This window comes from Oncorhynchus masou, unplaced genomic scaffold (genome assembly GCF_036934945.1).
Source record: "Oncorhynchus masou masou isolate Uvic2021 unplaced genomic scaffold, UVic_Omas_1.1 unplaced_scaffold_981, whole genome shotgun sequence".
In the NCBI taxonomy this organism is placed as follows: domain Eukaryota; kingdom Metazoa; phylum Chordata; class Actinopteri; order Salmoniformes; family Salmonidae; genus Oncorhynchus; species Oncorhynchus masou.
The window spans coordinates 7,501-34,709 of NW_027016324.1; the positions used below are offsets into that span (position 1 = coordinate 7,501).

At 50.1% G+C, this 27,209-nt stretch overlaps 1 protein-coding gene and 1 long non-coding RNA gene across 2 annotated transcripts; both read left to right on the forward strand.

Annotated features, from left to right (window-relative positions):
- The first annotated feature begins 133 nt into the window (after positions 1–133).
- Positions 134–2,795, forward strand: LOC135538550 (uncharacterized). Its single transcript, XR_010455439.1, has 3 exons — positions 134–184; positions 958–1,120; positions 2,781–2,795. It is a non-coding gene; the product is annotated as an uncharacterized LOC135538550 (long non-coding RNA).
- A 188-nt stretch (positions 2,796–2,983) lies between these two features.
- On the forward strand, positions 2,984–26,444 carry LOC135538545 (serine/threonine-protein kinase SMG1-like). The gene is made up of 12 exons (XM_064964434.1): positions 2,984–3,023; positions 4,268–4,557; positions 4,869–5,078; positions 6,213–6,350; positions 6,740–6,892; positions 16,387–16,566; positions 17,861–18,088; positions 18,447–18,670; positions 18,813–18,913; positions 19,480–19,602; positions 25,739–25,845; positions 26,367–26,444. Exons 1-12 carry the CDS (start codon positions 2,984–2,986, stop codon positions 26,442–26,444), a joined length of 1,872 nt encoding a protein of 623 aa, XP_064820506.1.
- The last annotated feature ends 765 nt before the right edge of the window (positions 26,445–27,209 follow it).

The following is a 27,209-nucleotide window of genomic DNA, read 5'->3' on the forward strand; positions in this document are numbered from 1 at the left end:
GCTCTCCGCTGCATGTTGAAGGGCGAGGCCACCCTGGAGACCATGCTGTCTGAGCTGGACCTCTTAGTGGAGCAGTGTGCAGACGGGGTCCCCCTGCAGGGCTGGCCGACGCCCTGCACACACCTCCGCAGCGCGCCATGGGCCTGGAGCACGAGGCGGACACACAGTGTCTCCACATCACCAGGTTAGAACACACACTGTCTCCACATCACCAGGTTAGAACAGACACTGTCTCCCACATCACCAGGTTAGAACAGACACTGTCTCCACATCACCCACACCACCAGGTTAGAACATACACTGTCTCCACATCACCAGGTTAGAACAGACACTGTCTCCACATCACCAGGTTAGAACAGACACTGTCTCCACATCACCAGAGTTAGAACAGACACTGTCTCCCACATCACCAGGTTAGAACAGACACTGTCTCCACATCACCAGGTTAGAACAGATACTGTCACCAGGTTAGAACAGACAGACACTGTCTCCACATCACCAGTCATCACAGACACTGTCTCCAGTTAGAACACACACTGTCTCCACATCACCAGGTTAGAACAGACACTGTCTCCACATCACCAGGTTAGAACAGACACTGTCTCCACATCACCAGGTTAGAACAGGGGAACAGACAGTACTGGGAACAGACAGGCAGTAGGGTTCGTGTTAATTAAGTTATGTTGCATTACAGGATGTTGCGGGCCCAGTACTGGGAACAGACAGTGGGGTTCAGTTAGTTGGGATGTTGCGGGCCCAGTACTGGGAACAGACTGGCAGTGGGTTCGTGTTAATTGGTTATGTTTACATTACAGGATGTTGCGGGCCCAGTACTGGGAACAGACAGGCAGTAGGGTTCGTGTTAATTGGTTACGTTACATTACAGGATGTTGCGGGCCCAGTACTGGGAACAGACAGGCAGTAGGGTTCGTGTTAATTGGTTATGTTACATTACAGGATGTTGCGGGCCCAGTACTGCCAGCTGATGCAGCCTCCAGGGGCCAGTATGGACGCCGTGGGACAGGACTCTCCTAAGATGTCCGCCGGTCAGATGCTGCTGGTGGCCTTCGATGGCATGTTTGCTCAGCTGGAGACCGCCTTCGGGCAGCTCACAGAGAAGGTAACACACCTACTTCCTCAATGTCCTCAAGCTCAGCCCCTCTCAATCTCAATCTCTTTCCCCTCTCTCAGCCTCTCTCTTTCTCAATCTCCTTCCCCTCTCTCAGCCTCTCTCTTTCTCAATCTCTTTCCTCTCTCAGCCTCCCTCTTTCTCAATCTCTTTCCTCTCTCACCCTTCTCTTTCTCAATCTCCTTCCCTTCAGCCTCTCTCTTTCTCAATCTCTTTCCCCTCTCACCCTCTCTCTTTCTCAATCTCTTTCCCCTCTCTCAGCCTCTCTCTTTCTCAATCTCTTTCCTCTCTCAGCCTCTCTCTTTCTCAATCTCTTTCCTCTCTCAGCCTCTCTTTCCTCTCACCCTCTCTCTTTCTCAATCTCCTTCCCCTCTCTCACCCTCTCTCTTTCTCAATCTCCTTCCCCTCTCTCACCTCTCTCTTTCTCAATCTCTTTCCCCTCTCTCACCCTCTCTCTTTCTCAATCTCTTTCCCTCTCAGCCTCCCTCTCTTCTCAATCTCTTTCCCTCTCTTCTCAGCCCCTCTCTCTTTCTCAATCTCTTTCCTCTCTCAGCCTCTCTCTTTCTCAATCTCTTTCCTCTCAGCCTCAATCTCTTTCCTCTCTCAGCCTCTCTTTCTCAATCTCCTTCCCCTCTCTCAGCCTCTCTCTTTCTCAATCTCTTTCCTCTCTCACCCTCTCTCTTTCTCAATCTCTTTCCCCTCTCAGCCCTCTCTCTTCTCTCAATCTCTTCCTCTCTCACCCTCTCTCTTTCTCAATCTCTTTCCCCTCTCTCACCCTCTCTCTTTCTCAATCTCTTTCCTCTCTCAGCCTCTCTTTTCTCAATCTCTTTCCTCTCTCACCCTCTCTCTTTCTCAATCTCTTTCCCCTCTCAGCCTCTCTCTTTCTCAATCTCTTTCCCTCTCTCTCTTTTCTCAATCTCTTTCCTCTCTCAGCCTCCTCTTTCTCAATCTCTTTCTCTCTCAATCTCTTTCCTCTGTCAGCCTCTCTCTTTCTCAATCTCTTTCCCCTCTCTCACCCTCTCTCTTTCTCAATCTCTTCCCTCTCTCACCCTCTCTCTTTCTCAATCTCTTTCCCTCTCTCACCCTCTCTCTTTCTCAATCTCTTTCGCTCTCTCACCCTCTCTCTTCTCAATCACTCTTCATCTTAAACCTTTTTCTTGTTATTCCCTCTTCACCTCTCTCTTTCCAATTGTTTTCCTCTATCTCAGGCTATTCTTTTCTCTCTCCTGCCTTCTCATGATCTCTTTCCTCTCCTCTCTAGATTTCTCAATCTCCTTCCTCTCTCTTTTTCTCAATCTCTTTCCTCTCTCAGCCTCTCTCTTTCTCAATCTCTTTCCTCTCAAACCATCTCTTTTCTCAAACTGTGTCCTCTCTCTCTCTTCTCAATCTCTTTATTTACCCTCTCTGTTCAAAATCTCTTTCCCCTTTAAGCCTCCCTCTTTTACATTACATTTACATTTCCTTTAGCTCCTCGCTCTTATCCAGAGCTCTCTTTTTGGTGAATCACCTTTCATCCAGTGGAACAGTCCTTGTCAATTGCATTATTCCTCTTCAATCCACATTCCATTTGTTTTGTCACTTTTATCTCCAGGGTTTCCTTCTCTTCTCACTCTCCCTGTCCTCCATGATGTTACTTCCTCTCCTCTCTTAGATGATTTCCATGGAGTTTTGACTGGGCGGCGTGGCGGAAGGTGGATGTGATGCGTGAGCGCGGTGGATGGTCCTCAGGTCCATTTCTTTGGGTGTGAGCGGTCCTCACAGACATGTTCTGGAGGTGCCAAATTGTTCTTCCTCAGTGGAACAGCTCCGTAGGCAAGCACCATGGAGTCTTGAAGGGTGGGGTTTCAGGCTCCGATGGTGATTGCTCCTTCGCTCCAGACACTCTCCCTCAGTGGTAGAGGCAGAGGTGGATGAACGGGGTGGCGTGATCAGAGCCTGGAGGTAGAACTCTGTGGAAGGTTGAACACCAGGAAGCCAGTGGAGAGAGCGGAGGACGGGGTGAGTTTCTGGATGAGTTGTAGGGGTTTAATGGCACAGGCAGGGAGCCCAGCCACACACACATGTTTACATTGCCAAAGCAAGTGAACTAGATAAACAAACAAAAACAAAGTGAAATAAAAAGTTGAAACAGTGAATATTACACTCACGCTAGTTACTAAAGAATCAAGACATTTCAAATGTCTTGTGTCTGTTATGAAGCGTTGTCCTGTCACTCAGATGCAGAAACGCCAGTAGAGGTCAACACTGTACAGTCTATCTGAGAGATGCTTTGTGTCAGATGCAGAACGCCAGTAGAGGTCAACACTGTACAGTCTATCTGAGAGATGCTTTGTGTCAGATGCAGAACGCCAGTAGAGGTCAACACTGTACAGTCTATCTGAGAGATGCTTTGTGTCAGATGAAGAAAGGGGGAGGGTCTTAGGAAACAAGGTTTCATCCACTCTGTTTTTATAAAAACCTTGTTCCAACTAGAGAAACGGTTTAAATACATACAGATACTTTTCAGGATATTTTTATTGACAATATATCGTACCGTTTTGACGACTGCTAGTTGTCTGTTCCTGCTCCAGAACTCCAGGATGTTCTCTCAGCTTGTTCGCCAACAGTCTAAATGGAGCCAGTTGGTTTTCTGCACTTCTGTCTCCATGGCTCCATGGCTTCTGTCTCCATGGCTTCTGTCTCCATGGCTTCTGTCTCCCATGGCTTCTCCATGTCTCCATGGCTTCTGTCTCCATGCTTCTGTCTCCATGGCTGTCTCCATGGCTGCTGTCTCCACTATCTCCATGGCTACTGTCTCCATGGCTTCTGCCTCCACTGTCTCCATGGCTACTGTCTCCATGGCTGACCTAAACTTGTTTTACTCATGGCTCTCTCTCGTTTTCCTCATGCTCTCTCTCGTCTCTGCAGCAGACGTATAGTGAGCAGTATGTTTGGAACATCGAATCACAATAAAAATCACTATCGAATAGTAATCCATACAGAATCATGAGAACCTAAATACATATCGTATCTCCACCGAAGTATCATCATAATATTGTATCGCGATGTCCCTGGCAATTCCCTGCCCTATGAAACAGTATCTGAAACATTATATATATAGTGCGTTTGACCCTCTCTCTCTCCCCCCTCCCTCCCCAGGTACGTGCCCCCCAGTGTCTGAGGACCCTCCTCCCTCCAACGGCCCAGTAGTGGGTCTGGGGGGTGTAGGTCTACCAGGGAAGCCCGTGTTCCGGGGGGCGGCGGCGGTGGTAGTGAGCGAGGAGCAGATGACCCGGCCCATCAAGGCGTTCACGGCTGAGTTTGTCCGTCAGATGCTGATTGGTCTTCCCACCCAGACCCTGGGTCTGTCTCTCTGCAGCACTCTGTCCGCCCTGGGTCTGGATCTGACCGCGCAGGTGGAGGCCAAGGACTTCGGAGCTGACGGCAAGGTAGGGAGTGGAATGTTCCGGACCTGATCGATCAACATGTTACATGGATTGGGGCGGCAGGGTAGCCTAGTGGTTAGAGTGTTGGACTAGTAACCGGAAGGTTGCAAGTTCAAACCCCCGAGCTGACAAGGTACAAATCTGTCATTCTGCCCCTGAACAGGCAGTTAACCCACTGTTCCTAGGCCGTCATTGAAAATAAAAATTTGTTCTTAACTGACTTGCATAGTAAAATAAAGGTAAAAATAAAAAAATTGTCTTCCTTCATACATGTTTAGGTCTGTCCCGATTTTTAAACGTGTCGTTTTGTCCAGGTGTCGCTAGATGAGTTGTGTAAGCAGACGGTGGTGCAGGGTCTGGGCGCCGGCCGTATGTCTCAGCTGCTGCTGAACAGAGGCACGGTGCTGGCTTCCTCCTACGACACGGCCTGGAAGAAACTGGACCTGCTCAGACGCCTGGAGACCAGCCTGGACGCTGCCAAGGTCTCCCTGCAACGCACCCAGCTACACATCACCATGTTCCAGGTGAGAGGAGGAGGGGTGTGGGGGGGGGTTAGCCCTGTCCTGGGGGTGGGGGTTAGCCCTGGGAGTCCTGTCTCTGTGTAGCCCCTGGGGGTGGGGGTTAGCCCTGTCCTGGGGGGTGGGGGTTAGTGTGAGAGGAGGGGTGTGGGGGTTAACCCTGTCCTGTCTCTGTGTGTCCCAGTGTGAGAGGAGGGGGGGTGAGGGTTAACCCTGTCCTGTCTCTGTGTGTCCCAGTGTGAGAGGAGGTGTGGGGGTTAACCCTGTCCTGTCTCTGTGTGTCCCAGTGTGAGAGGAGGGGGGGTGTGGGGGTCAACCCTGTCCTGTCTCTGTGTGTCCCAGTGTGAGAGGAGGTGGGGTGGGGGGTTAACCCTGTCCTGTCTCTGTGTGTCCCAGTGTGAGAGAGGAGGTGGGGTGGGGGGTTAACCCTGTCCTGTCTCTGTGTAGCCCAGTGTGAGAGGAGGAGGGGGGGTTAACCCTGTCCTGTCTCTGTGTGTCCCAGTGTGAGAGGAGGAGGGGTGGGGGTTAACCCTGTCCTGTCTCTGTGTAGCCCAGTGTGAGAGGAGGGGTGTGGGGGTTAACCCTGTCCTGTCTCTGTGTGCCCCAGTGTGAGAGGAGGAGGTGGGGGGTTAACCCTGTCCTGTCTCTGTGTGTCCCAGTGTGAGAGGAGGGGGGGGTGTGGGGGTTAACCCTGTCCTGTCTCTGTGTGTCCCAGTGTGAGAGGAGGGGGGTGGGGGTTAACCCTGTCCTGTCTCTGTGTGTCCCAGTGTGAGAGGAGGGGTGTGGGGTTAACCCTGTCCTGTCTCTGTGTGTCCCAGTGTGAGAGGAGGGGGTGTGGGGGTTAACCCTGTCCTGTCTCTGTGTGTCCCAGTGTGAGAGGAAGGTGTGGGGGGTTAACCCTGTCCTGTCTCTGTGTGTCCCAGTGTGAGAGGAGGGGGGTGGGGGTTAACCCTGTCCTGTCTCTGTGTGTCCCAGTGTGAGAGGAGGTGGGGTGTGGGGGTTAACCCTGTCCTGTCTCTGTGTGTCCCAGTGTGAGAGGAGGGGATATATTGTTTTCACGTATTGGGTTAACCCGTTAATCAGGAAGTAGTGTTTTGTGATGGATTCTCCCTTGAACCCTGTCCCCTGTCTGTATTCCAGTGGCAGCATGAGGACGTGCTCGGCCCTCGGACCCAGCCGATGAGTGTGAGCCCTCCTCCTCGCTCCATCATCCTCAGTAGTATGAAGAAGAAGCTTTACAAACTCAGCCAGGACGAGGCGGCCATCGCTGCTGTCCAGGTCAGTCCATCACCTATTATTATTATTATTTTATTTTTAACCTTTATTTAACCTGGCTCGTCAGTTGAGAATAAATTATTTTTTACTATGACCGCCGAGGAACAGCGGGTTAACTGCCTTGTTAAGAATGACAGATTTTTACCTTGTCAGCTCGGGGATTCGATCTAGCAACCTTTCAGTTACTGGCCCAACGCTCTAACCACTAGGCTATCTGCCTCCTCTAACCACTAGGCTACCTGCTGACCAATCTGTCAACCTTGATAGCTAACTAGACCGTTACGCTAAGCTTCTCCTGTAAATAAAATGCTCTCTTTTCTCTCTCTGGTCTGAGTCCTTTAATGATTGTGTATCTGTGTTTTTTTAATCGGATCTGTCCTCTCCCCCTGCAGGAGAAGCTGGCATCACTAGAGGGCAGTATAGAGCAGCGTCTGAAGTGGGCCGGAGGGGCCAACCCTGCCCTGGCCCCGGTGCTCCAGGACTTTGATCTGACCATCGCAGAGCGCCGCGCCCTCGTGGCCCGGGAGAGCCAGCGTACCAGCCAGGTACACCACCCACGCTGCCCACCTTCTGGGTTTACGTCTCCACCTTTTCTGGGTTTACGTCTCCCACCTTTTCTGGGTTTACGTCTCTACCTTTTCTGGGTTTACGTCTCCACCTTTTCTGGGTTTACGTCTCCCACCTTTTCTGGGTTTACGTCTCCACCTTTTTCTGGGTTTACCTTTTCTGTCTCCACCTTTTCTGGGTTTCTCCACGTTTACGTCTCTACCTTTTCTGGGTTTACATCTCCACCTTTTCTGGGTTTACACCTTTTCTGGGTTTACGTCTCTACCTTTTCTGGGTTTACGTTCTACGTTTCACTCCCACCTTTTCTGGGTTTACGTCTCCACCTTTTCTGGGTTTACGTCTCCACCTTTTCTGGGTTTACCTTTTCTGGGTTTACGTCTCCACCTTTCTGGGTTTACGTGGGTTTACGTCTCCCCCACCTTTTCTGGGTTTACTCTCCCACCTTTTTCTGGGTCTCCACCTTTCCTGGGTCTCCACCTTTCCTGGGTCTCCACCTTTCCTGGGTCTCCACCTTCCTGGGTCTCCACCTTCCTGGGTCTCCACCTTTCCTGGGTCTCCACCTTTCCTGGGTCTCCACCTTTCCTGGGTCTCCACCTTTCCTGGGTCTCCACCTTTCCTGGGTCTCCAATGGCACCCTATTCCCTGTATAGTCAGGGTTTTCTGGAAGAAAATTGAGAAAATTTGGAGGGCATGCCCCCCCCCCCCCCCCATTTTCTTTGCATGCAGAGCTCTATTTTGGTGGCCTCCTTGTACATTCTAATGTGTTGATTTACTGAAATGTATTATTTCCGTGTGTTAGTAGCTTTGGATATTGGCCAATAGGATCAGGGCTATTTTCTAATAACTTTTTGTTTAAAACATTAAAGCGGTCTTCTCTGAGATTAGTCATATTTACAGCTTTGGTGCAAGATATGAACTGCCACAATGATGTATTTCATTGGCTTTGCTGCTGTGGACACTTAGGGTAAGGAAACTAATATGCCTTTTTCTAATTTGGGTGAACTATCCCTTTAACAGTTTGGCCTAACAATTTGGCGGGATGTTTGATTCACAGAGTTGGTAGAGTTTCAGACCTGTCAATCAATCCACTGTGGGTGGGTTTGTCAGGGGAGGGGGCGGGATGTTTGATTCACAGAGTTGGTAGAGTTTCAGACCTGTCAATCAATCCACTGTGGGTGGGACTTTGAGGGAAGGCGGTAGATTATTAATCTAGTCAGAAAAAATAGTCTACTCTTTCAATTTAGTTTTTTGCTACAATAAACTAAATCTTTCATTTTAGTTTGTGGCAAAAACCTAAAAGATTGTGTTCTGTCAAGTAAACATGGATTCCCTATTGAGAAACAATATACACTGAACAAAAATATAAAGGCAACATGTAAAGTGTTTCATGAGCTGAAGTAAAAGATCCCAGAAACGTTCCATACGCACAAAAAGCTGATTTCTCTCAAATGTTGTGCGCATGTTAGTTTACATCCCTGTTAATGAGCGTTCATCCTTTGCCAAAATATTCCATCCACCTGACAGGTGTGGAATATCAAGAAGCCGATTAAACAGCATAATCATTTCACAGGTGCACCTTGTGCTGGGGACAATAAAAGGCTGTAGTTTTGTCACACAACACAATGCCACAGATTGTCTCAAGTTTTGAGGGTGCGTACAATTAGCATACTGACCGCAGAAATGTTGCCAGATAATTTAATCTTAATTTCTCTACCGTAAGCTGCCGCAACGTTGTTCTAAAGAATTTGGCAGTATGTCCAACCGGCCTCAACCGCAGACCATGTGTATGGTGTCGTGTGGGCAAGCGGTTTGCTGATGTGAACAGAGTTACCCATGGTGGGGTTATGGTATGGACAGGCATAAGCTACGGACTATGAACACAATTGCATTTTATCGATGGCAATTTGAATGCACAGAGATACCGTGATGAGATCCTGAGGCCCATTATCGTGCCATTCATCCGCCACCATCATCATCATCGTTTCATTACGATAATGCACAGCCCCATGTTGCAAGGATCTGTACACAATTCCTGCAAGCTGAACATGTTCTTCCATGGCCTGCATACTCACCAGACATGTCACCCATTGAGCATGTTTGGGATGCTCTGGATCAACGCGTTTGACAGTGTGGTCCAATATCCAGCAACACACAGCCATTGAAGAGTAGTGGGACAACGTAGTGGGACAATCAACAGCCTGATCAACTCTATCTGAAGGAGATGTGTTGCGCTGCATGAGGCAAACGGTCCCACCAGATACTGACTGGTTTTCTGATCCACGCCCCTACCTTTTTTTTAAGGTATCTGTGACCAACCGATGCATATCTGTATTCCCAGTCATGTGAAATTCATAGATTAGGACCTAATTTATTTATTTCAATTGACTGATTTCCTTATATGAACTGTAACACACTAAAACATTTTGAAATTGTTGCATGTTCATTTATATTTGTTCAGTATAGAATTGCAGGAAAATAAACATTTTAAAAATACAAAAATAATTCAGGGGGAGGACCCACCAGACCCCCTGCAATATCGTGCAGTCCCACTTTTATACAAAGTCAGACCAGAATAAGGCTCTACTACCTATTGTTCCTGCAGTGAAGACTCAACATCTTCATCGAATGTTTTCATAATTTACCTGAAGAGAATCGCTAAAAATCAGTAGTAGCCTACCAGTGTGCAAATTAGGAGTAAATGAACAGCTCTCTCACCGATCCGGTTCACATAAAACATCCCGTTCAAAGAGAGCTGTTTGTTTTGAAACAACCCATTACAAGTCTTTACTGACGAGTCACTTTAGAGGTCACTGGCAAGTCTCGACATAGGCTTCAATCCTCGTTCAACAGAAACCAGATATTTTGGTTTACGTGTCCCGACGCGATACCATGAACATATAAACTACGTTGTATGATTTATGAATAGGAAAAGGGATATTAAAGGATTGAATTGTTCAGTCAGTCAGACACTTTTTTTATAAACGAGTCAACGCTTGCTGTTTTGGTCCGTCAATCAAAGCACAATACAAGGCCTATTACCCAACACCCTGGTTGTATAGTCTTATGAAACACACAAGGAAATTAATGAATGTGCCACGATTTAAACAAACCCTGTGTCCATGTATGCTGATGATTCAAACATCTACAGTGGGTAAAATGTTTTTAGTCAGCCACTAATAGTGCAAGTTCTCCCACTTAAAAAGATGAGAGAGGCCTGTAATTTTCATCATAGGTACACTTCAACTATGACAGACAAAATGAGGGAAGAAAATCCAGAAAATCACATTGTAGGATTTTTTTTTAATGAATTTGTTTGCAAATTATGGTGGAAAATAAGTATTTGATCACCTACAAACAAGCAAGATTTCTGGCTCTCACAGACCTGTAACTTCTTCTTTAAGAGGCTCCTCTGTCCTCCACTCGTTACCTGTATTAATGGCACCTGTTTGAAATTGTTATAAGTATAAAAGACACCTGTCCACAACCTCAACAGTCACACTCCAAACTCCACCATGGCCAAGACCAAAGAGCTGTCAAAGGACACCAGAAACAAAATTGTAGACCTGCACCAGGCTGGGAAGACTGAATCTGCAATAGGTAAGCAGCTTGGTTTGAAGAAATCAACTGTGGGAGCAATTATTAGGAAATGGAAGACATACAAGACCACTGATAATCTCCCTCGATCTGGGGCTTCAAGCAAGATCTCACCCCGTGGGGTCAAAATGATCACAAGAACGGTGAGCAAAAATCCCAGAACCACACGGGGGGACCTTGTGAATGACCTGCAGAGAGCTGGGACCAAAGTAACAAAGCCTACCATAAGTAACACAATACGTCGCCATGGACTCAAATCCTGCAGTGCCAGACGTGTCCCCCAGATGAAACCAAAATAGAACTTTTTGGTAAACACTCAACTCATCGTGTTTGGAGGACAAAGAATGCTGAGTTGCATCCAAAGTACACCATACCTACTATGAAGCATGGGGGTGGAAACATCATGCTTTGGGGCTGTATTTCTGCAAAGGGACCAGGACAACTGATCCGTGTAAAGGAAAGAATGGATGGGGCCATGTATCGTGAGATTTTGAGTAAAAACCTCCTTCCATCAGCAAGGGCATTGAAGATGAAACGTGGCTGGGTCTTTCAGCATGACAATGATCCCAAATACACCGCCCGGGCAACAAAAAGGAGTGGCTTCTAAGAAGCATTTCAAGGTCATGGAGTAGCCAAGCTAGTCTCCAGATCTCAACCCCATAGAAAATATTGGGAGGGAGTTGAAAATCCATGTTGCCCAGCAACAGCCCCAACACATCACTGCTCTAGAGGAGATCTGCATGGAGGAATGGGCCAAAATACCAGCAACAGTGTGTGAAAACCTTGTGAAGACTTATAGAAAACGTTTGATCTCTGTCATTGCCAACAAAGTATTAAGATAAACTTTTGTTATTGACCAAATACTTAATTTCCACCATAATTTGCAAATAAATTCATAAAAAATCCTACAATGTGATTTTCTTGATTTTCTTTTTGTTTCTCATTTTGTCTGTCATAGTTGAAGTGTACCTATGATGAAAATTACAGGCCTCATCTTTTTAAGTGGGAGAACTTACACAATTGGTGGCTGACTAAATACTTTTTTTGCCCCACTGTATATGTATATATTTAAAATCATATCTAAACTTTATTATTACCAGTTCACGTTCCTCAACATTATTATTCCCAATACCAGTTCCACGTTCCTCAACTTTATTATTCCCAATACCAGGTGACATTCCTCAACTTTATTATTCCCAGTACCAGGTGACATTCCTCAACTTTATTATTCCGAATAAATACCAGGTGACGTTCCTCAACATTATTATTCCCAATACCAGTTCACGTTCCTCAACATTATTATTCCCAATACCAGGTGACATTCCTCAACATTATTATTCCCAATACCAGTTCACGTTCCTCAACATTATTATTACATTTACATTTACATTTAAGTCATTTAGCAGACGCTCTTATCCAGAGCGACTTACAAATTGGTGAATTCACCTTCTGACATCCAGTGGAACAGCCACTTTACAATAGTGCATCTAAATCATTAAGGGGGGGGGGGTGGTGAAGGATTACTTATCTTATCCTAGGTATTCCTTGAAGAGGTGGGGTTTCAGGTGTCTCCGGAAGGTGGTGATTGACTCCGCTGTCCTGGCGTCGTGAGGAGTTTGTTCCACCATTGGGGGCCAGAGCGCGAACAGTTTTGACTGGGCTGAGCGGGAACTGTACTTCCTCAATGGTAGGGAGGCGAGCAGGCCAGAGGTGGATGAACGCAGTGCCCTTGCTTGGGTGTAGGGCCTGATCAGAGCCTGGAGGTACTGCGGTGCCATTCCCCTCACAGCTCCGTAGGCAAGCACCATGGTCTTGTAGCGGATGCGAGCTTCAACTGGAAGCCAGTGGAGAGAGCGGAGGAGCGGGGTGACGTGAAGAGAACTTGGGAAGGTTGAACACCAGGCCGGGCTGCGGCGTTCTGGATGAGTTGTAGGGGTTTAATGGCACAGGCAGGGAGCCCAGCCAACAGCGAGTTGCAGTAATCCAGACGGGAGATGACAAGTGCCTGGATTAGGACCTGCGCCGCTTCCTGTGTGAGGCAGGGTCGTACTCTGCGGATGTTGTAGAGCATGAACCTACAGGAACGGGCCACCGCCATGATGTTGGTTGAGAACGACAGGGTGTTGTCCAGGATCACGCCAAGGTTCTTAGCGCTCTGGGAGGAGGACACAATGGAGTTGTCAACCGTGATGGCGAGATCATGGAGCGGGCAGTCCTTCCCCGGGAGGAAGAGCAGCTCCGTCTTGCCGAGTTCAGCTTGAGGTGGTGATCCGTCATCCACACTGATATGTCTGCCAGACATGCAGAGATGCGATCGCCACCTGGTCATCAGAAGGGGAAAGGAGAAGATTAATTGTGTGTCGTCTGCATAGCAATGATAGGAGAGACCATGTGAGGTTATGACAGAGCCAAGTGACTTGGTGTATAGCGAGAATAGGAGAGGGCCTAGAACAGAGCCCTGGGGGACACCAGTGGTGAGGCGCGTGGCGAGGAGACAGATTCTCGCCACGCCACCTGGTAGGAGCGACCTGTCAGGTAGGACGCAATCCAAGCGTGGGCCGCACCGGAGATGCCCAACTCGGAGAGGGTGGAGAGGAGGATCTGATGGTTCACAGTATCGAAGGCAGCCGATAGGTCTAGAAGGATGAGAGCAGAGGAGAGAGAGTTAGCTTTAGCAGTGCGGAGCGCCTCCGTGATACAGAGAAGAGCAGTCTCAGTTGAATGACTAGTCTTGAAACCTGACTGATTTGGATCAAGAAGGTCATTCTGAGAGAGATAGTGGGAGAGCTGGCCAAGGACGGCACGTTCAAGAGTTTTGGAGAGAAAGAAAGAAGGGATACTGGTCTGTAGTTGTTGACATCGGAGGGATCGAGTGTAGGTTTTTTCAGAAGGGGTGCAACTCTCGCTCTCTTGAAGACGGAAGGGACGTAGCCAGCGGTCAGGGATGAGTTGATGAGCGAGGTGAGGTAAGGGAGAAGGTCCCCGGAAATGGTCTGGAGAAGAGGGAGGGGATAGGGTCAAGCGGGCAGGTTGTTGGGCGGCCGGCCGTCACAAGAAGCGAGATTTCATCTGGAGAGAGAGGGAGAAAGAGGTCAGAGCACAGGGTAGGGCAGTGTGAGCAGAACCAGCGGTGTCGTTTGACTTAGCAAACGAGGATCGGATGTCGTCGACCTTCTTTTCAAAATGGTTGACGAAGTCATCTGCAGAGAGGAGGAGGGGGGGGAGGGGGAGGAGGATTCAGGAGGGAGGAGAAGGTGGCAAAGAGCTTCCTAGGGTTAGAGGCAGATGCTTGGAATTTAGAGTGGTAGAAAGTGGCTTTAGCAGCAGAGACAGAGGAGGAAAATGTAGAGAGGAGGGAGTGAAAGGATGCCAGGTCCGCAGGGAGGCGAGTTTTCCTCCATTTCCGCTCGGCTGCCCGGAGCTCTGTTCTGTGAGCTCGCAATGAGTCATCGAGCCACGGAGCGGGAGGGGAGGACCGAGCCGGCCTGGAGGATAGGGGACATAGAGAGTCAAAGGATGCAGAAAGGGAAGAGAGGAGGGTTGAGGAGGCAGACTCAGGAGAAAGGTTGGAGAAGGTATGAGCAGAGGGAAGAGATGATAGGATGGAAGAGGAGAGAGTAGCGGGGGAGAGAGAGCGAAGGTTGGGACGGCGCGATACCATCCGAGTAGGGGCAGTGTGGGAAGTGTTGGATGAGAGCGAGAGGGAAAAGGATACAAGGTAGTGGTCGGAGACTTGGAGGAGATGCAATGAGGTTAGTGGAAGAACAGCATCTAGTAAAGATGAGGTCGGCGTATTGCCTGCCTTGTGAGTAGGGGGGAAGGTGAGAGGGTGAGGTCAAAAGAGGAGAGGAGTGGAAAGAAGGAGGCAGAGAGGAATGAGTCAAAGGTAGACGTGGGGAGGTTAAAGTCGCCCAGGACTGTGAGAGGTGAGCCGTCCTCAGGAAAGGAGCTTATCAAGGCATTAAGCTCATTGATGAACTCTCCGAGGGAACCTGGAGGGTGATAAATGATAAGGATGTTAAGCTTGAAAGGGCTGGTAACTGTGACAGCATGGAATTCAAAGGAGGCGATAGATAGATGGGTAAGGGGAGAGAGAGAGAATGACCACTTGGGAGAGATGAGGATCCCGGTGCCACCACCCCGCTGACCAGAAGCTCTCGGGGTGTGCGAGAACACGTGGGCGGACGAAGAGAGAGCAGTAGGAGTAGCAGTGTTATCTGTGGTGATCCATGTTTCCGTCAGTGCCAGGAAGTCGAGGACTGGAGGGAGGCATAGGCTGAGATGAACTCTGCCTTGTTGACCGCAGATCGGCAGTTCCAGAGGCTACCGGAGACCAGGAACTCCACGTGGGTCGTGCGCGCTGGGACCACCAGATTAGGGTGGCCGCGGCCACGCGGTGTGGAGCGTTTGTATGGTCTGTGCAGAGAGGAGAGAACAGGGATAGATAGACACATAGTTGACAGGGTACAGAAGAGGCTACGCTAATGCAAAGGAGATTGGAATGACAAGTGGACTACACGTCTCGAATGTTCAGAAAGTTAAGCTTACGTAGCAAGAATCTTATAGACTAAAATGATTGAAATGATACAGTACTGCTGGAGTAGGCTAGCTGGTAGTGGCTGCGATGTAGCTAACCTAGAAAATCGCTCTAGGCTAAACAATTGACTTAGATACAAAGACGGCTATGTAGCTAGCTAGCTACGATCAAACAAAACAAACCGTTGTACTGTAATAGTTACTACAGTGCTGCTATTCGGGGGCTAGCTGGCTAGCTACGTTAAGAGAACGACAATAGCTGGCCAGCTAACCTAGAAAATCGCTCTAGGCTACACAATTGTCTTAGATACAAAGACGGCTATGTAGCTAGCTAGCTACGATCAAACAAAACAAACCGTTGTACTGTAATAGTTACTACAGTGCTGCTATTCGGGGGCTAGCTGGCTAGCTACGTTGAAAGACCGACAATAGCTGGCCAGCTAACCTAGAAAATCGCTCTAGACTACACAATTGTCTTAGATACAAAGACGGCTATGTAGCTGGCTAGCTACGATCAAACAAATCAAACCGTTGTACTGTAATGAAGTGAAATGAAAAATGTGATACTACCTGTGGAGCGACGCGGAATGTTGACCGGGTAGTTGGAGTTCAATTCGGTAGAGGTTGGCTAGCTGTTGGCTAGCTAGCTAGCAACATTTCCTACGTTAAGGACGACAAATAGCTGGCTAGCTAACCTCGGTAAATTAAGATAATCACTCTAAGTCTACACACTCTAAACTGCACAATTATCTTGGATACGAAGACAGCGAAGACAACTATGTAGCTAGCTGACACTACGCTAATCGAGTCGCTCAGTTGAGTGTAATAGTTTCTACAGTGCTAGTGGACAGTGGATGTTAGCTAGCTGCTTAGCTAGCTGCTGGGCAGATACGTTAGGGACGACGAAATACGATAATATGCAATTGTCGTTGATACAAAGACGGCTATGTAGCTAGCTAAGAAGAAATTGCTAAGATAAGACAAATCAAACCGTTGTACTATAACGAAATGTAATGAAATGTAATGAAAAGTTATACTACCTGCGGACCGAAGTGTAGATGCGACCGCTCGCTCCAACCAACCGGAACCAATACCAGTTCACGTTCCTCAACTTTATTATTCCCAATACCAGGTGACATTCCTCAACATTATTATTCCCAATACCAGGTGACATTCCTCAACTTTATTATTCCCAGTACCAGGTGACATTCCTCAACTTTATTATTCCCAATACCAGGTGACATTCCTCAACTTTATTATTCCCAATACCAGGTGACATTCCTCAACTTTATTATTCCCAATACCAAGTGACATTCCTCAACATTATTATTCCCAATACCAGGTGACATTCCTGTGCAGTACCATACTGAACTTTGAGAGCCTGCGGATGCGGACCCCTGAGGCCCTGAGCATGGACTCTGCTCTGTTTGAGCTGCTGAAGAGGTGCCAGCAGACCTGCTCCTACGCTGCCCAGTTCAACACCTCCGTCTCCTCCATAGAGCTACAGCTGCTGCACAGACTGGTGAGTACTGACCCTTAGCTACAGCTCCACAGACTGGTGAGTACTGACCCTTAGCTACAGCTCCACAGACTGGTGAGTACTGACCCTTAGCTACAGCTCCACAGACTGGTGAGTACTGACGCTTAGCTACAGCTGCTGCACAGACTGGTGAGTACTGACCCTTAGCTACAGCTCCACAGACTGGTGAGTACTGACCCTTAGCTACAGCTCCACAGACTGGTGAGTACTGACCCTTAGCTACAGCTCCACAGACTGGTGAGTACTGACCCTTAGCTACAGCTCCACAGACTGGTGAGTACTGACCCTTAGCTACAGCTCCACAGACTGGTGAGTACTGACCCTTAGCTACAGCTCCACAGACTGGTGAGTACTGACCCTTAGCTACAGCTCTACAGACTGGTGAGTACTGACCCTTAGCTACAGCTGCTCCACAGACTGGTGAGTACTGACGCTTAGCTACAGCTCCACAGACTGGTGAGTACTGACCCTTAGCTACAGCTCCACAGACTGGTGAGTACTGACCCTTAGCTACAGCTCCACAGACTGGTGAGTACTGACCCTTAGCTACAGCTCCACAGACTGGTGAGTACTGACCCTTAGCTACAGCTCCACAGACTGGTGAGTACTGACCCTTAGCTACAGCTCCACAGACTGGTGAGTACTGACCCTTAGCTACAGCTCCACAGACTGGTGAGTACTGACCCTTAGCTACAGCTCCACAGACTGGTGAGTACTGACCCTTAGCTACAGCTCCACAGACTGGTGAGTACTGACCCTTAGCTACAGCTCCACAGACTGGTGAGTACTGACCCTTAGCTACAGCTCCACAGACTGGTGAGTACTGACCCTTAGCTACAGCTCCAGGGACAGGGCTGATATAGGGGTACCAGATCCTACAGGAGGGTACCAAATCCTACAGGAGGGTATCTCTCCAGGGACAGGGCTGATATAGGGGTACCAGATCCTACAGGAGGGTACCAAATCCTACAGGAGGGTATCTCTCCACGGACAGGGCTGATATAGGGGTACCAAATCCTACAGGAGGGTACCAAATCCTGCAGGAGGGTATCTCTCCACGGACAGGGCTGATATAGGGGTACCAAATCCTACAGGAGGGTACCAAATCCTGCAGGAGGGTATCTCTCCACGGACAGGGCTGATATAGGGGTACCAAATCCTACAGGAGGGTACCAAATCCTACAGGAGGGTATCTCTCCAGGGACAGGGCTGATATAGGGGTACCATTTGGGACTTTCCTTACTCTCCCATTTCTCCCATCTCTCCTCAAACTCAGAGTCCGGCGTTGGAGCTGCCCATCGGCAGCCCTGATTGGCTAGCTTGTGCCCAGAAGCAGCTGGGCCAGGAGCTGGCTACCCAGGGGGCTGTGCAAGAGGAGCGTGAGCAGCAGCTGGATGTCGCCACGGAATCACTGCAGCTATTGGTGGACAGCATCAAGGGCATCCTGTCCAATCACAACCGCCAGCTGGCTGACGTTAAACACCTTCTGAGGGCCATGGCCAAGGTATGGGCAGTGACACGCCAACAGGGAGACAGGTGTACAGCTGCATGATACTCTCAGCAATCCACTACGCAACTCTCACAGTGATTTTATTTGTTAGAAACGCCTCCCTAACTGACCTGACCTCCGCCCACTCTGTTTGTCCCTGCGTGTCCCCCGTACCGTAGCAAAGATGGTGGATAAATCAAGATGTCTTTTAATCAGGCTGTTTACTATAAGAAAAAAATGGTCGCTGTCCCGGTCTGCTTAAGGGGTGGCTTCTTCCACATACACCAATGCGATAACAACTGGGTCTGGTCTACTTAGTTCATTGACTGTAGGTGAACCAGTGAAATGTCTTTCTCTTCTGTCTCTCCCGTAGGACGAGGAGAACGCGCTGGCGGAGGGGGAGGAAGTGACCTACGAGGGCAGCGTGCGCCAGTTCCTGTTGGAGTACAAGGCGTGGCAGGACAACGTGCAGATCGTGCTGTTCACTGTCGTCCAGGCAACGGGCCAGACCCGAGGCGGAGGAGCCAGTCAGGAGGGGGTGGAGCTACTGCAGGAGATACCTGCTACCCTGAAGGAGCTACACACACAGAGCACCAGGTACACACACACACACACACACACACACACACACACACACACACACACACCAACACACACACTGAATGAGCTACAAACACCCCCTACCCGTACTGACAGTGGCCACCCTGTTCCTCCTCTCTGTCTCTCTGTCGGTCTTCAGTGTGTATAACGGCCTGGTTGGCTTTGCGTCTCCGTTGGTGACAGAGAGGGGTGGAGACTGTTCCAGCCCCACCTCTACAGCTCAGACCAGCTTCGCTGCAGGTAACTACACCTTCCTCATTGTGCGCTACCCTGGCTGAGGGCACCCTGCTCCCAATGTGGTGCACTACTATGGGGCCCTAGGTCAGAAGTAGGGCACTACATAAGGAATAGGGGGCCCTTCGTTTAATGTGATAACCTGTGTTAAATACCAGAATGATTACTCTCTCTACTGTTCTCTTCTCTTTACGATCTTTCTCTCCTTCTTGCTCTTTCCTTTCCTCTCCCCCCTTCTCTCTCTCTCTCTCCCCCTTCTCTCTCTCTCTCACCCTTCTCTCTCTCTCCCACCTTCTCTCTCTCTCTCTCTCACCCTTCTCTCTCTCTCTCTCCCACCTTCTCTCTCTCTCTCTCCCACCTTCTCTCTCTCTCTCTCTCCCCCTTCTCTCCCACCTTCTCTCTCTCTCTCTCCCACCCCCCTTCTCTCTCTCTCTCTCTCTCTCTCTCTCTCTCTCTCTCTCCCTCTCTCTCTCTCTCTCTCTCTCTCTCTCTCTCTCACCTTCTCCTCTCTTCTCTCTCTCTCCCACCTTCTCTCTCTCTCCCCTTCTCTCTTTTTCCCCTTCTCTCCCCAGCGGTGAGGTGCAGCGGTGTGAAGACTCAGACGGACTCAATGTCCCAGAATTCACGCAAGCTCCTCCCCCCTTCTAACCTTCTCTCACCCGGCGGACACCCCCCCAGCGCTCAGACGATGACCAGCAGGGTCTAAATCCCAGCCCCAAACGGGCTGTACGCGACCCCAAGACGGGACGAGGTATGACCCTAACCTCCATCTAACACCTGACCTCCAAGTCAATGAGTCTATAATTAGAAGAAGCAGCAGTACTGCTGCCTAACTGTCCCAAATGGGACCCTATTCCATATATTGACTGCTGCCTAACTGTCCCAAATGGCCCCCTATTCCATATAGACTGCTGCCTAACTGTCCCAAATAGACTGTTACCCTAACTGTCCCAAATGGGACCCTATTCCATATAGACTGCTGCCTAACTGTCCCAAATGGCCCCCTATTCCATATAGACTGCTGCCTAACTGTCCCAAATGGGACCCTATTCCATATATAGACTGCTGCCTAACTGTCCCAAATAGACTGCTACCCTAACTGTCCCAAATGGGACCCTATTCCATATAGACTGCTGCCTAACTGTCCCAAATAGACTGCTGCCTAACTGTCCCAAATGGGACGCTATTCCATATATAGACTGCTGCCTAACTGTCCCAAATGGCCCCCTATTCCATATAGACTGCTTCCTAACTGTCCCAAATGGGACCCTATTCCATATAGACTGCTGCCTAACTGTCCCAAATAGACTGCTACCCTAACTGTCCCAAATGGGACCCTATTCCATATAGACTGCTGCCTAACTGTCCCAAATGGCCCCCTATTCCATATAGACTGCTGCCTAACTGTCCCAAATGGGACCCTATTCCATATATAGACTGCTGCCTAACTGTCCCAAATAGACTGCTACCCTAACTGTCCCAAATGGGACCCTATTCCATATAGACTGCTGCCTAACTGTCCCAAATAGACTGCTGCCTAACTGTCCCAAATGGGACCCTATTCCATATATAGACTGCTGCCTAACTGTCCCAAATGGCCCCTATTCCATATAGACTGCTTCCTAACTGTCCCAAATGGGACCCTATTCCATATAGTACAACAGTAGAGTGCTGACTGTACAAAACATTAGGAACACCTCTCTAATATTGAGTTGCACCCCCCTTTGCCCTCAGAACAGCCTCAATTCGTCAGGGCATCCACAGGGATGCTGGCCCATGTTGACTCCAATGCTTCCCACAGTTGTGTCAAGTTGGCTGGATGTCCTTTGGGTGGTGGACCATTGAAACACACAGAAACTGTGGAGCGTGAAAAACCCAGCAGCGTTGCATTTCTTGACACAAACCGGTGTGCCTGGCACCTACTACCATACCCCCGTTCAAAGGCACTTCAATATGTTGTCTTGCCCATTCACCCTCTGAATGGCACACATACAGTGGTGGCCAAACGTTTTGAGAATTACAAATATTAATTTCCACAAAGTGTGCTGCTTCAGTGTCTTTAGATATTTTTGTCAGATGTTACTATGGAATACTGAAGTATATTTACAAGCATTTCATAAGTGTCAAAGGGCTTTTATTGACAGTTACATGAAGTTGATGCAAAGAGTCAATATTTGCAGTGTTGACCCTTCTTTTTCAAGACCTTTTCAATCCGCCCTGGCATGTTGTCAATTGACTTCTGGGCCGCATCCTGACTGATGGCAGCCCATTCTTGTATAATCAATGCTTGGAGTTTGTCAGAATTTGTGGGTTTTTGTTTGTCCACCCGCCTCTTGAGGATTGACCACAAGTTCTCAATGGGATTCAGGTCTGGGGAGTCTCCTGGCCATGGACCCAAAATATTGATGTTTTGTTCCCCGAGCCACTTAGTTATGACTTTTGCCTTATGGCAAGGTGCTCCATCATGCTGGAAAAGGCATTGTTCATCACCAAACTGTTCCTGGATGGTTGGGAGAAGTTGCTCTCGGAGGATGTGTTGGTACCATTCTTTATTCATGGCTGTGTTCTTAGCCAAAATTGTGAGTGAGGCCAGTCCCTTGGCTGAGAAGCAACCCCACACATGAATGGTCTCAGGATGCTTTACTGTTGGCATGACACAGGACTGATGGTAGCGCTCACCTTGTCTTCTCCGGACAAGCTTTTTTCCGGATGCCCCAAACAATCAGAAAGGGGATTCATCAGAGAAAATGACTTTACCCCATTCCTCAGCAGTCCAATCCCTGTACCTTTTGCAGAATATCAGTCTGTCCCTGATGTTTTTCCTGGACAGAAGTGGCTTCTTTGCTGCCCTTCTTGACACCAGGCCATCCTCCAAAAGTCTTTGCCTCACTGTGCGTGCAGATGCACTCACACCTGCCTGCTGCCATTCCTGAGCAAGCTCTGTACTGGTGGTGCCCCGATCCTGCAGCTGAATCAACTTTAGGAGACGCTTGCTGGACTTTCTTGGGCGATTAAACCGCTCTCCTTGAAGTTCTTGATGAGCCGATAAATGGTTGATTTAGGTGCAATCTTACTGGCAGCAATATCCTTGCCTGTGAAGCCTTTTTTGTGCAAAGCAATGATGACGGCACGTGTTTCCTTGCAGGTAACCATGGTTGACAAAGGAAGAATAATGATTCCAAGCACCACCCTCCTTTTGAAACTTCCAGTCTGTTATTCGAACAATCAGCATGACAGTGATCTCCAGCCTTGTCCTCGTCAACACTCACACCTGTGTTAACGAGAGAATCACTGACATGATGTCAGCTGGTCCTTTTGTGGCAGGGCTGAAATGCAGTGGAAATGTTTTTGGGGGATTCAGTTCATTTGCATGGCAAAGAGGGACTTTACAATTGATTTGCAATTCATCTGATCACTCGTCATAACATTCTGGAGTGTATGCAAATTGCCATCATAAAAACTGAGGCAGAAGACCTCAGTTAATTAATGTCATTCTCAAACCTTTTGGCCACGACTGTACACAATCCATGTCTCAATTGTCTCAAGACTTAAAAAATCCTTATTTAACCCCTTCGTCTATACTGATTTGAAGTGGATATAACAAGTGACATCAATATGTGTGTATATATATTTATATTTGATTTAACTAAGCAAGTCATAAATTCTTATTTACAATGACGGCCATACCCGGACGACGCTGGGCCAATTGTGCACCACCCTATGGGGACTCCCAATCACGGCCGGTTGTGATACAGCCTGGTTTCAAACCTGGGTGTCTGTAGTGACACCTCAAGCACTGAGATGCAGTGTCTTAGACCGCTGTGCCACTCTGGAAATAAAATATAAAAAGTATCACAATAGCTAGCTTATATACAGGGGGTACCGGTACCGAGTCAGTGTGGAGGTTATATACAGGGGGTACCGGTACTGAGTCAGTGTGGAGGTTATATACAGGGGGTACCGTTACTGAGTCAGTGTGGAGGTTATATACAAGGGGTACCAGTACCGAGTCAGTGTGGAGGTTATATACAGGGGGTACCGGTACCGAGTCAGTGTGGAGGTTATATACAGGGGGCACCGGTACAGAGTCAATGTGGAGGCTATATACAGGGGGTACCGGTACCGAGTCAATGTGGAGGCTATATACAGGGGGTACCGGTACCGAGTCAGTGTGGAGGTTATATACAGGGGGTACCGGTACTGAGTCAGTGTGGAGGCTATATACAGGGGGCACCAGTACAGAGTCAGTGTGGAGGTTATATACAGGTCAGTGTTGACACCGCCTGGTATAGAGTCAGTGTGGAGGTTAGTGATGTACTGGGGGTACCGACCCTCTGTAGAGACCTTGTGGTCAGATGCTGAGCAGTTGCCATACCAGGCGGTGATGCAAACGGTCAGGATGCTCTGATGGTGCAGCTGTCTAACTTTGAGGATCTGGGGACCCAGGCTAAATTGATGTGGTGGTTGACTCTGACGTGGTGGTGGTGGGTGACTGGTGATGTATGGTGGTGGTGTCTGTGACTTACGTGTCAGTGCTGAGCAGTGTGTGCCTCTGACCAGGTGGTGATGCAACTCTGACGTGGTGGTGGATGTGGTGACTCTGATGGTGGTGGTGTCTGACTCTGACGTGAGGTGGTGTGTGGTGACTCAGTGCTGGTGGTGTGTGGTGATGTGGTGGTGGTGTGTGGTGACTCTGACGTGGTGGTGGTGTGTGGTGACTCTGACGTGGTGGTGTGTGGTGACTCTGACGTGGTGGTGGTGTGTGGTGACTCTGACGTGGGTGGTGGTGTGTGGTGGTGACTCTGACGTGGTGGTGGTGTGTGGTGACTCTGACGTGGTGGTGGTGTGTGGTGACTCTGACGTGGTGGTGGTGTGTGGTGACTCTGACGTGGTGGTGGTGTGTGGTGACTCTGACGTGGTGGTGGTGTGTGGTGACTCTGACGTGGTGGTGGTGTGTGGTGACTCTGACGTGGTGGTGGTGGTGGTGTGGGTGACTGTGTGACTCTGACGTGGTGGTGGTGTGTGGTGACTCTGACGTGGTGGTGGTGTGTGGTGACTCTGACGTGGTGGTGGTGTGTGTGACTCTGACGTGGTGGTGGTGTGTGGTGACTCTGACGTGGTGGTGGTGTGTGGTGACTCTGACGTGGTGGTGGTGTGTGGTGACTCTGACGTGGTGTGGTGGTGACTCTGACGTGGTGGTGGTGTGTGGTGACTGACGTGGTGTGGTGTGTGGTGACTGACGTGGTGGTGGTGTGTGTGTGACTGTGGTGGTGGTGTGTGGTGACTCTGACGTGGTGGTGTGGTGTGTGGTGACTCTGACGTGGTGGTGGTGTGTGGTGACTCTGACGTGGTGTGTGGTGTGTGGTGACTGACGTGGTGGTGGTGTGTGGTGACTCTGACGTGGTGGTGGTGGTGGTGACTGACGTGGTGACTCTGACGTGGTGTGTGGTGACTGACGTGGTGGTGGTGTGTGGTGACTCTGACGTGGTGGTGGTGTGTGGTGACTCTGGTGTGGTGTGTGGTGACTGTGGTGGTGTGTGGTGACTGACGTGGTGGTGGTGTGTGGTGACTCTGACGTGGTGGTGGTGTGTGGTGACTCTGACGTGGTGGTGGTGTGTGGTGACTCTGACGTGGTGTGTGGTGACTCTGACGTGGTGGTGGTGTGTGGTGACTCTGACGTGGTGTGTGTGCTGACGTGGTGGTGGTGTGTGGTGACTCTGACGTGGTGTGTGGTGACTCTGACGTGGTGGTGGTGTGTGGTGACTCTGACGTGGTGGTGGTGTGTGGTGACTGACGTGGTGGTGGTGTGTGGTGACTCTGACGTGGTGGTGGTGTGTGGTGACTCTGACGTGGTGGTGGTGTGTGGTGACTCTGACGTGGTGGTGGTGTGTGGTGACTCTGACGTGGTGGTGGTGTGTGGTGACTCTGACGTGGTGGTGGTGTGTGGTGACTCTGACGTGGTGGTGGTGTGGTGACTCTGACGTGGTGGTGGTGTGTGGTGACTCTGACGTGGTGGTGGTGTGGTTGACTCTGACGTGGTGGTGGTGTGGTGGTGACTCTGACGTGGTGGTGGTGTGTGGTGTGGTGACTCTGACGTGGTGGTGGTGTGTGGTGACTCTGTGGTGACTCTGACGTGGTGGTGGTGTGTGGTGACTCTGACGTGGTGGTGGTGTGGTTGACTCTGACGTGGTGGTGGTGTGTGGTGACTCTGACGTGGTGGTGTGTGTGTGGTGACTCTGACGTGGTGGTGTGTGTGTGGTGACTCTGACGTGGTGGTGTGTGTGTGGTGACTGGTGGTGGTGTGTGTGTGACTCTGACGTGGTGGTGTGTGTGGTGACTCTGACGTGGTGGTGGTGGTGTGGTGACTCTGGCTGGTGGTGGTGTGTGGTGACTGACGTGGTGGTGGTGTGTGGTGACTCTGACGTGGTGGTGGTGGTGTGTGTGACTCTGACGTGGTGGTGGTGTGTGGTGACTCTGACGTGGTGGTGGTGTGTGGTGACTCTGACGTGGTGGTGGTGTGTGGTGACTCTGACGTGGTGGTGGTGTGTGGTGACTCTGACGTGGTGGTGGTGTGTGGTGACTCTGGTGGTGTGTGGTGGTGGTGTGTGGTGGTGACTCTGACGTGGTGGTGGTGTGTGACTCTGACGTGGTGGTGGTGTGTGGTGACTCTGACGTGGTGGTGGTGTGTGGTGACTGACGTGGTGGTGGTGTGTGGTGACTCTGACGTGGTGGTGGTGTGTGGTGACTCTGACGTGGTGGTGGTGTGTGGTGACTCTGACGTGGTGGTGGTGTGTGTGGTGACTCTGACGTGATGGTGTGTGTGTGCTGCAGCTGTCCAGGAGAGGAACTCGTACGCGGTGAGCGTGTGGAAGAGGGTGAAAGCCAAGCTGGAGGGGAGAGACGTGGACCCCAGCAGGAGGATGAGTGTCACTGAACAGGTAACTACACACTGAGCAGGCAGCTACACACTGCTTTACACACTGAGCAGGCAGCTACACACTGAGCAGGCAGCTACACACTGAGCAGGCAGCTACACACTGAGCAGGCAGCTACACACTGAGCAGGCAGCTACACACTGAGCAGGCAGCTACACACTGCTTTACACACTGAGCAGGCAGCTACACACTGAGCAGGCAGCTACACACTGAGCAGGCAGCTACACACTGAGCAGGCAGCTACACACTGAGCAGGCAGCTACACACTTTGTTGACTACACTTTCCTCCCCCTTTGACTTATCCCGGTCTCTCTCCTCTCCTCCTCCTCCATCCCTCTCTCCCCTACCTGTCTCCCCACCTCCCCCCTCTCCTCCTCCTCCATCCCTCTCTCCCCTACCTGTCTCCCCACCTCCCCCCTCTCCTCTCCTCCTGCTCTCCCTCTCCTCCTCCTCCATCCCTCTCTCCCTGACCTGTCTCCCCACCTCCCCCCTCTCCTCCTCCTCCATCCCTCTCTCCTCTCCAGGTGGACTGTGTGATAAAGGAGGCCACCAATGTGGACAACCTGTCCCAGCTGTACGAGGGCTGGACAGCCTGGGTGTGAGTGGGGTCTCCCTGTGGTGCATCTCTTTGGTTCCAGCACACAACAGAGCCTCGCAGAGGGAGGGTTAGCCATCCAACCCAACCTCCAGACCAGACACCCGGATGCGTACATACCCTGTTACCCACCTGCCCTGTTCTGGCAGAGTTAGGGTTAGGTGTGTCTGTCTGGGCCTGGGGGGTGAAGGAAGGAGAGGGGGAGCCACTGGAGCAGCAGCACCCAACCGTGCCACACGCTGATGGGGAAGGAGGGGGAGAGCAGGGGGGGGGGGGTTCAAGATACTCCCCCCACCCCGATATAACCTCCTAGGGGTCCACCATGGAACCCCTACTCCCGTACCGTAGCAGCACTAGAGCTGTCTGTCTGCCTGGCTGATTGGCTGGCTAAACCCAGTCCCACCCAACCTGCCACCTGGCTATAGACCAAGCTAACACAACCAGCTAAAGGGTCACTCTGCAGTCTGTCTGCAGCCAGATCTGACCACTCTGCTTGTCTGTACGGGTGGGGGGGTCTGTCTGAGACAGGAAGGGGAACAGAGGTATTGGTAGGGAAGGTATGGTGATAAGGCCCTCCCCTCTACACTATGTTTTGAATAACCTTTACCCTCCCCTAATGAAAACCACCACCCTCCACTCACTGTTACCACCGATGACAACCCCCCTTTAACAGCTCAGCTGGTTTACCCAGCAATGCCGTTGGGTTTGGACCTCATTCAAAGGGGCGGAGAAAGGGGAGGCTTTGCCAGGTGTGGTCTGAAGAGCTGATTGA

What these genes read in the sequence shown, in the direction of transcription:
- LOC135538545 (XM_064964434.1), top strand. Translation starts at nt 2,984, where the DNA reads ATGGTGATTGCTCCTTCGCTCCAGACACTCTCCCTCAGTG. An exon ending in CTACACACACAGAGCACCAG is followed by an intron (nt 18,671 to 18,812) that starts GTACACACACAC and finishes GTCGGTCTTCAG; the next exon opens with TGTGTATAACGGCCTGGTTG. An exon ending in CAGCGCTCAGACGATGACCA is followed by an intron (nt 19,603 to 25,738) that starts GCAGGGTCTAAA and finishes TGTGTGCTGCAG; the next exon opens with CTGTCCAGGAGAGGAACTCG.